This window comes from Alosa alosa, chromosome 15 (assembly GCF_017589495.1).
Source record: "Alosa alosa isolate M-15738 ecotype Scorff River chromosome 15, AALO_Geno_1.1, whole genome shotgun sequence".
NCBI classification, from domain to species: domain Eukaryota; kingdom Metazoa; phylum Chordata; class Actinopteri; order Clupeiformes; family Clupeidae; genus Alosa; species Alosa alosa.
Genome location: NC_063203.1, coordinates 32,120,611 through 32,130,610, shown reverse-complemented (window position 1 = coordinate 32,130,610; position 10,000 = coordinate 32,120,611). Strand labels below are relative to the sequence as shown.

General features: G+C 40.6%; 1 protein-coding gene across 6 annotated transcripts in view; it reads left to right on the top strand.

The window, feature by feature from the left end:
- The window catches only part of ngef (neuronal guanine nucleotide exchange factor), a 49,329-nt gene extending 42,969 nt beyond the window's left edge, over positions 1–6,360 (top strand). For all 6 annotated transcript variants that reach the window (XM_048264973.1, XM_048264970.1, XM_048264972.1 and 3 more), the window contains exons 12-16: positions 1–19; positions 310–468; positions 1,405–1,484; positions 1,640–1,744; positions 5,749–6,360. The exon at positions 1–19 is cut by the window's left edge and continues 142 nt beyond it. In XM_048264973.1, coding sequence (XP_048120930.1) covers positions 1–19; positions 310–468; positions 1,405–1,484; positions 1,640–1,744; positions 5,749–5,978 — 593 coding nt within the window. In that variant the 3' untranslated portion in view covers positions 5,979–6,360. The remainder of the gene's footprint in view (positions 20–309; positions 469–1,404; positions 1,485–1,639; positions 1,745–5,748) is intronic.
- Positions 6,361–10,000: the final 3,640 nt, after the last annotated feature.

Sequence of the window (10,000 nt, the reverse complement as noted above, 5' to 3'; positions counted from 1 at the left end):
TAGTCACCAAGCCCACCAGGTACACACACACACACATGTGAACACACACACACACACACATACACACACACACACATAGATAGATAGATAGATAGATAGATACTTTATTGATCCCCAGCGGAAATTCAAGACTTCAAGACAAAATTCACAACATGTGAATACACACACAGACATGAACACACACACATATGAACACACACACATACACACACACACACACACACACACACACACACACACATGAACTCACACTAACAGAAATAAAAAAAAACATAAAAGTGTTGTGCATGTGTGTGTGTGTGTGTACAGTGGGGATCGTTTCCTGGTGCTGGACTCCTGCAGCCGTTCCATGCTGCGCACAGAGGACCTGACTGACCAGGGCCAGACGCTGGCGCACGCCTTCAGCCTGAAGCTGCTGGAGAACCAGGAGGACCGCGGGGTCAGCTACCTGCTCAAGGCCAGCAGCATGTACGACACAAACAAACAAACAACAACATAAACAACAACACAAACACAGAAACAGCAACACAAACACACAAACAATAACACAAACAACACAGACACACAAACAGCAACAAAAACAACCAACACAAACAACAACACAAACACACAAACAACAACACAAGTAACAACACAGACACACAAACAACAACACAAGTAACAACACAGAAACACACAAACAGCAACACAAGTAACAACACAGAAACACACAAACAGCAACACAAGTAACAACAAACAACAACACAAACACACAAACAACAACACAAGTAACAACACAGACACACAAACAGCAACACGAACAACATCACAAACAGCAACACAAACAACAACACAAACACACAAACAGCAACACAAACACACAAACAACAACACAAACAATAACACAAACAACACAAACAGCAACACAAACAACAAAAACACACAAACAGCAACACAAGTAACAACAAACAACAACACAAACACACAAATAACAACACAAGTAACAACACAGACACACAAACAGCAACACAAACACACAAACAGCAACACAAGTAACAACACAGAAACACACAAACAGCAACACAAGTAACAACAAACAACAACACAAACAGCAACACAAACACACAAACAGCAACACAAGTAACAACACAGAAACACACAAACAACAACACAAGTAACAACAAACAACAACACACAAACAACAACACAAGTAATAACACAGACACACAAACAGCAACACACACAAACAACAACACAAACACACAAACAACAACACAAACAACTACATGTTGATTTAGGCTTGAGTTTAACAGGGTTGAATATGTGTCTCTAGGCTTGAATTTAACAGGGTTGAAGGACTAACCTGAGGAATGTATATGTGTGTGTGTGTGTGTGTGTGTGTGTGTGTGTTTGTGTGTTTGTTAGGAGTGATAAACTGAGGTGGATGTGTACTCTCACACCAAATCGGCGAACTCGTTTCATGTCAACCAGCGCCCATCAACCAGGTAACACACACACACACACACACACACAATACACACTCCATGCCGAACACATCCGCTGTTTGTGCTTATAGATCATCCTGTGACGTGAGTGTGTGTGTGTGTGTGTGTGTGTGTGTGTGTGTGTGTGTGTGTGTGTGTGTGTGTGTGTGTGTCAGATGCCCCTCAGGTCCAGTGCGTCCAATCCTACTCTGCCCAGGAGCCTGATGAGCTCTCTATTGAGATGGCCGACGTTCTGCACGTCCTGGAGAATTCAGACGACGGTGAGCACGTAAAGTGTGTGTGTGTGTAGTGTGTGTGTGTGTGTGTGTGTGTGTGGGAAGGTGAGCTGTGTAGTGTGTAGTGTGTGTGTGTGTAGTGTGTGTGTGTGTGTGTGTGTGTGTGTGTGTGTGGGAAGGTGAGCAGGTGAAAAAAATACTAAATATAGTATTACAGCAGCATACATTTTTGATTAGTGGCGTTATAGTGTATTTTCAATCTGTTACCAGTAGATTAAAAATGTATTATCACTGTCACTTACTCACAGTTTTTTTCAGTCGCTAACAAGCGTTTGTCTAACCAGTTGTCACATTTTCAAAACTCTAAACACAATTAGCACAGCATCTGTCTTTTGTGGCCATACCATTCACACGTCATGTCGTTTTCACACAATATGCAGTCAGTGAACACATTTCCGCAATGCTTACATTTTCTTAACAGACAAGCTATACCTCCCAACAAAACTATGGATTGTTTTTGTAGTATTTACTAATGTTAACACACAACATCCCACAATAGCAAACACAATATTCCAAACCTTAGATACACTACATCAAAACCTCTGCTTCTGCTCTGCTTCTGCTATCAAATGGTTTTATCTCAGGTGCATCGCCTTGGATAATATCAGATGCGATGTTGATGAAAACATGTGGCCTAACTTTAAAGATCGCAGAGATGAGATACAGTAATTTTGTGCTTTTTTTAGTTCTCCCCTTTTTATCTGGGCTTTTTGCTGTTGTTTTTTGTTCAGAATGCTCTTGTGTGTTTCATGGATATTTTGTTCACTGTAAGCAATACTGTAAAACTTTTTCTGTTCTATCATACTGTAAACAGTATTTCTACTGAACCTCCTGTAGTGAACAGTAAAGGGAAAAAAACTGATTTGCTTTTTACTGGAATGCTTTTGAATGTGCACATAACATGTGGACACACAGTTCCCAACCAAGAAATTTAGTGTAAAAACTGTGGATAGAGCATGTTTTGCATGCAAATACCTGTAAAACTGAAACATAAAAGTCTAAGTCTAACATAAAAGTTTTTGTAATGTCAACAATAGCCAGTATTTTGAAACCTGGTGTACTTTGATTGACTGCATGTACCTTGTGAAGAGTCAGATTTCTAGTGTTTTTGGTAAAGTTAGTGTGTGGAGAGAAATATGTGTTCTGTTTTGAAATGAAGAGTTAGTATATATTTAACAAAATGTGTTTTTGAGAAGAAAATTATCCATTTGGCCAATTGTGTTTTGTAGGTGTGAGTCTGTGTTAAGAGTTTAGAAAAAGTATCTGAAGTATGGATAAGCGCTTGCTAGCGATTGAAAAAAACTGTAATAACACACTTCAAGTTCACTTATCATGAACACACTGAAGCAGCTAGCGGATCAAGGAGAGATGCTTACGATTTGAGACAAAAATGAAATCGCGCTGAACCACGCAGGAACTCATAGTGCAGTCCTGGGAACTTGCATACACTTCTATTTAACGAAATGAAAAACACATTTAAAGTGTTACAATTGTCTCAGAATGTATTATACATTCCATTAGTCAGACATGGGGGACTCGACTCACATGACTTGACTCGAGTCAGACTCGAGTCACATTTTTTAAGACTTGAGACTTGCTTGATCAACATGTATAAAAGACTCGACTTGACTTTGACTTGCTATTAATGACTTGAGACTTGACTTAGACTTGAGACAAATGACTTGAAATGACTTGACTTTTTATTTTTTTCATAGATATTAAGGAGTTAACTTTACGATTTTAGAAAATCTGTTTAGGTGCTGTTGCATGCGTCACGCGAGCAAACTGGTCATTGTACCAAGTGACGCGACGCGACAGACAAACAGCAAGTGCCAGATCAAATGAGGCAGACTGAGGTAGGCTAACTTGCAAATATGGAAGGCTCTACGTTTATACCAAAACATAATAATGTTTGGCTAGACAGATGAGTCAAAGGAGAAATGAACAGCAGTCTGCAAGTGTGCAAAATAGCGACATAACCACCACCACGTTGATTTTCATCCGAAGTTAGTCGTGTTAAAAAACCTAACGTCAAATTTGAGGCATGTTAAGAGTTGACTTTGAATCTATTATGCTTTTTAGTTAACGCCATATTAGGTTAAAATGTGTGAAATGGCAAAGTGGAACATTTTCTTGTCTAATCTTGATATATAGCGAAAATGTTGCCAATGTAACCTAAAGTAAGCACCTCTCTTTCTCCCTCCCTCTTAAACATGTCCTTGTTCCATACGTTACAGCCTAGTATTAGGCTTACAACAGAAGGCCTAGCTAACTGCCAGCAATCAGCATAGAAAAGTAGCTTATTTCACATGTTAGGCTTATGTATAAGTATAATATGATATAGCATTGACGGTCCTAAACCCTCCTAAAACCCATTGCGCTGTCGCGCTTGTCATAGTTTGGCAGTGATGTTGGCGGCAGCGTTTGATTGATTGATTAGTTCACTTTTTCAACATTATTGGTTCCCTGGAGATGTGACAGGTCAGGACAGGTGTAACTTGAACTGTTTGAATATATTTTCATGATTTGATGTAGCTTACCTAATATTTGAGGCATATTGAAACAATAATAGGATGTTTTATAATAGGTCTACTTGAAATACATTTATTTTTATTTGTATACATTTCATCTTATTCTATAAACCGTTCAGATGTAGGCTATGTGGCTTGAATGAATGCAATGTCTATTTGTTTGTTACAAATAAAACTCCAGCAGTTCATAACTAGCCTATTGTAGCTTATTTTAAAATGAAAACATGGGTAATTCATCATGAATTTCAATGATTTGGCTATGACTTGACTTGACTTGCTTGACCCAAGCTATGACTTGACTTGACTTGCTTGACTGTCACAAAAAATGACTTGGACTTGCTTGAGACTTGAGGGGTGAGACTTGAGACTTGCTTGTGACTTGCACATGTGTGACTTACTCCCACCTCTGCCATTAGTACACTAAGTTCCATTAGTACACTAAGTTATCACTGTATTATACATTCCATTAGTACACTAAGTTCCATTAGTACACTAAGTTCCATTAGTACACTAAGTTATCACTGTATTATACATTCCATTAGTACACTGAGTTCCATCCATTAGTACACTAAGTTCCATTAGTACACTAAGTTATCACTGTAAGTATGAGCAATGTAATACACATTTTAAAATGACACTCATGTACAATTTAAAATACATTTAAGCAATAAGCCCTGAGAGGCCGTAGGTTACACTGATTCTACAACAGCTATGGGGCGTTGTTAGGCACGACGCGCTAGTGGAAACTAGCTAGCTAAAACTCCCCATAGCTGTTGTAGAATCAGTGTAACCTACAGACTCGAGTGGCTCATTGCTTTTCTAAAACTGTTACTATAAATACCTGGCAAAATTTCATAAAGTAAAGGCACAGCAACTAGAAATATAACGGGTTATTCCTAGAGACGTTGCCAAGCAACGTTGAGACACAGCTACTTTAACTTTTGTATCAAGTTATGGTAGCGCAGTGTGTGTGAGGGGGGTGAAATGTAAGTGTGTGTGTAAAGGGGGGTGGGGTGTGTATGAGGGGGTGGGGTGTGTGTGTGAGGGAGTGGAGTGTGTATGTGAGGGGTTGAGGTACGTGCGCGTACGTGTGTGTGTGCATCTGACTCCTTCTCTTCCCCTCCCAATCAGGTTGGATGTTGGGCGAGCGGCTTCATTAGTGTGTGTGTGTGTGTGCATGTGTGTGTGTATGTGTGTGTGTGTGTGTGCATCTGACTCATTCTCTTCCTCTCCCACTCAGGTTGGGTGTTGGGCGAGCGGCTTCATGAGTGTGTGTGTGTGTGTATGTGTGTGTGTGTGTGTGTGTGTGCATGTGTGTGTGTGTGTGTGTGTGTGTGTGCATCTGACTCATTCTCTTCCTCTCCCACTCAGGTTGGGTGTTGGGCGAGCGGCTTCATGAGTGTGTGTGTGTGTGTGTGTGTGTGTGCATCTGACTCATTCTCTTCCTCTCCCACTCAGGTTGGGTGTTGGGTGAGCGGCTTCATGACGGGGAGCGTGGCTGGTTTCCGTGGCGGGTTGTCGAGGAGATCCAGAGTGCCGAGCTGCGCGCTCAGAACCTGCGCGAGTGTCAGCGTATCCAGCAGGCGCAGGGGTCACGCGGCCGCCACACACACTCACGCTCACAATCGCACGCGCACACACACTCCCACGGCCTCTCACTCTCCCACTCCAGCACCGGGCCCCTCTAACGCACGCCGCACGGCTCCACCAATCACAGCAGGAGCTCAGAGTGACCACCTCATGGCGCTTCCCACTAGCCGCAGGTCATGTGACCAGAGTTCACAGGAATGAGACTCAGGACGTCGGGGAGATGTGTGTGTATATTCTGCGAAAGAGAGACGTGTGTGTGTGTGTGTGTGTGAGTGGGGAGATTGTCTGCATTTTCCATATTATTGTTCAGACTGAAAAGACACTTTAAGGGACTAAATCATACAATTATACATCCAAACAACCCAGAAACACACACACTTAACCCAGTCTGATGAACCAGAAACCACTCTCACACACACACACGCACACACACACACACACACACAGTCTGATAAACCAGAAACCATTTTTTAATAACACACACACTCCTCAAGACACGCCACCACTCCACACACACATACACACACCTGCGGCTCACGCACATACACACACACGCACACACACACACACACACACGCACACACACACATACACACACACGCACGCACACACACACACGCGTGCACACACACACACACACACACACACACACACACAAGCCAGCAAGCAATGACAGTGGGCGCTGTCCCCTCCTGTTTATCCAGAGAAGAAATCTTAAGCATTATTTGGAAAATGAAAAATGTTTCCCGAGAACTTAAGGCAGAACACTGTTTGCAAACGTTCTGTTTACAAATTTCAACACTCCGCTGGTGAAATAACCGAAATATTTCTATTTTTTTAACACGACACTGCTGTGCACAGTAATGCATTAGGGATTAAACACGGGCTCCAAATGTAATGGTTCATGTCAAATGTATGGTTCAAGTATTCACTACTTCCTAGTGAAAGGCACTGACCAAATGATTGTTCAACTGTTGGCAAGCAGGTGATCTGAGCCTGCTGTCTGATTGGCAGGTGATCTGAGCTTGCTGTCTGATTGGCAGGTGATCTGAGCCTGCTCTCTGATTGGCTGCTGCAGATTTTCCATGGGGCACAGCTCTCTGCACCCCTGACACACTCCATTACACGCACATAAACATGCCAGTTAGCATGTTAGCTAGTTAACATCACACAGACATAAACATGCCAGTTAGCATGTTAGCTAGTTAACAACATACAGACATAAACATGCCAGTTAGCATGTTAGCTAGTTAACAGCATACAGACATAAACATGCCAGTTAGCTAGTTAATATCACCCAGAACATAAACATGCCAGTTAGCATGTTGGTTGGTTAACATCAACAGACATAAACATGCCAGTTAGCATGTTAGCTGGTTAACATCGCGCTGAACATAAACAGGCTAGTTAGCATGTTAGCTAGTTAACATCACACAGACATAAAAATGCCAGTTAGCATGTTAGCTGGTTAACATCACAGACATAAACAGGCTAGTTAGCATGTTAGCTAGTTAACATCACATAGACATAATCGAAATGCCAGTTAGCATGTTGCACATAAACATCACACAGACAAAAACATGGCAGTTTGCATAAGATGTTAGCAGTTAGCATGTAAAATGTTAACATCACATACACATAAACATAGCAATTAGCATGTTTGTAAAGTTCCCCATCACCCACACATGAACATGCATGTTAGCCTGTTGCCATCTCACGATCACACAGACATAAAAATGCCAGTTAGCATGTTAGCTGGTTAACATCACACAGACATAAAATGCCAGTTAGCATGTTGGCTGGTTAACATCACACAGACATAAACAGGCTAGTTAGCATGTTAGCTAGTTAACATCACACAGACATAAAATGCCAGTTAGCATGTTGGCTAGTTAACATCACATAGACATAATCATGCCAGTTAGCATGTTGGCTAGTTAACATCACATAGACATAATCATGCCAGTTAGCATGTTGGTTGGTTAACATCAACAGACATAAACATGCCAGTTAGCATGTTGGCTGGTTAACATCACACAGACATAAACATGCCAGTTAGCATGTTGGCTAGTTAACATCACACAGACATAAACATGCCAGTTAGCATGTTGGCTGGTTAACATCACACAGACATAAACATGCCAGTTAGCATGTTAGCTAGTTAACATCACATAGACATAATCATGCCAGTTAGCATGTTAGCTAGTTAACAGCATACAGACATAAACATGCCAGTTAGCATGTTAGCTAGTTAACAGCATACAGACATAAACATGCCAGTTAGCTAGTTAATATCACACAGACATAAACATGCCAGTTAGCATGTTAGTTGGTTAACATCAAACAGACATAAACATGCCAGTTAGCATGTTAGCTGGTTAACATCACACAGACATAAACAGGCTAGTTAGCATGTTAGCTAGTTAACATCACACAGACATAAAAATGCCAGTTAGCATGTTAGCTGGTTAACATCACACAGACATAAACAGGCTAGTTAGCATGTTAGCTAGTTAACATCACATAGACATAATCATGCCAGTTAGCATGTTAGCACATAAACATCACACAGACAAAAAACATGGCAGTTTGCATGTAAGATGTTAGCAGTTAGCATGTAAAATGTTAACATCACATACACATAAACATAGCAATTAGCATGTTTGTAAGTTCCCCATCACCCACACATGAACATGCATGTTAGCCTGTTAGCACGCTCACGATCACACATGTTTTTATACATGGCTCCATATGAAGGATGTCACACATACATTTTCCCATTTGTGTGGCTTGTACATAATGTAATTTCAGTTAAAAGGCTACGCTTTTGCATGTGTGTATGCATGTGTGTGTGTGTATGTGTGTACGTGTTCATGTATATAATCTACAGTTAATGGGGCGGATGGAATGCCAAACAATCCATTTCACTTTGTAAGGAGTAATTTATTGATGATAAAAATAAACACGGCAAGATTTGGATTTGTCTTTTTATCTTTTTTATTTTATGCATGTGTGTATTTGTGTGCATGTGTGTGAGTGTTTGGAAAATGTGAGGATGTGTGAATGTCAACATGTATGTCTGTGGTTGTGGGTGTCTGGTTTGTGTGTTTTGTGTGTGTGTGTGTGTGAGTGTGTGTGTTTCACAGGGAAGGATGAAGCATGTATTTTCCTGAAATGTAACTATAAAACCATAGTCATGAATCAGTCTTGGTGTTTCAGTTGTCAAGTAAACATTAACAGACAGCTGTTTAATTAAAGTAATATGATTGGACGACGGTTTAATTAAAGTAATGTGATTGGATGACGGTTGCTGTACTGTGTTTATTTACCCATCTGATCTCAGATATCAGGGAGCTCTCCTGAGTGCTATTTCACAAAACCTAGATAAGGGATTAAACTGGGATTTTTTGGTTATCCTGGATAAGGGATTAAACTGGGATTAAACTGGGATTTTTTGGTTATCCTGGATGAATTTAGTCTTGACTTGGTTTCACAAAAGAGATTGCGCACAAGTTACCATGGGGATTTATTCTCTGCACCTAGCCTGGTCCCAACCAGGCTAACAGCCAGGCTTAGTTCATTCAAATGGTAATTATGTTGTCATTCAAATCAAACCTCCATGTGAATTTTGCTGTCATTCAAATCAAACCTCCATGTGAATTTTTTAAGAGCTTTATTCCATTTATATGCTATTTGCTACATGTATTTACTTGCACAACACAAGTTGTTTGCCTAATACCATATGGTTAGCATTTTAATTGTGATAGCCCTATAATTATTAACATACTCGTTGTTTGCTTCTTTTGATGATAGACGTTTGATGAATAGCCTTCTGTAGTAGTTGATTGGAAGTGGAGGGGCAAGTTTTCAAAGGTGTTTTCAACTAATTCGGTCAATAAGCCGAATATAATTATATATTATATATAAAGAAATAAGTATAAAGGTGTACTGTATATTGTCATACTATGTGCATCTTTGCAGTGGCAAGCGCTTTCTTAATGATGTTGCGTGCCGAGATAAGGAAGCACTCACACGTGGGTCCATACGTAGATTTGCACTCAGTTGGTCCACCACGCCCACTCCTGCTGTTTTAGATTCTCCATTCAAAAAAGGACAACTG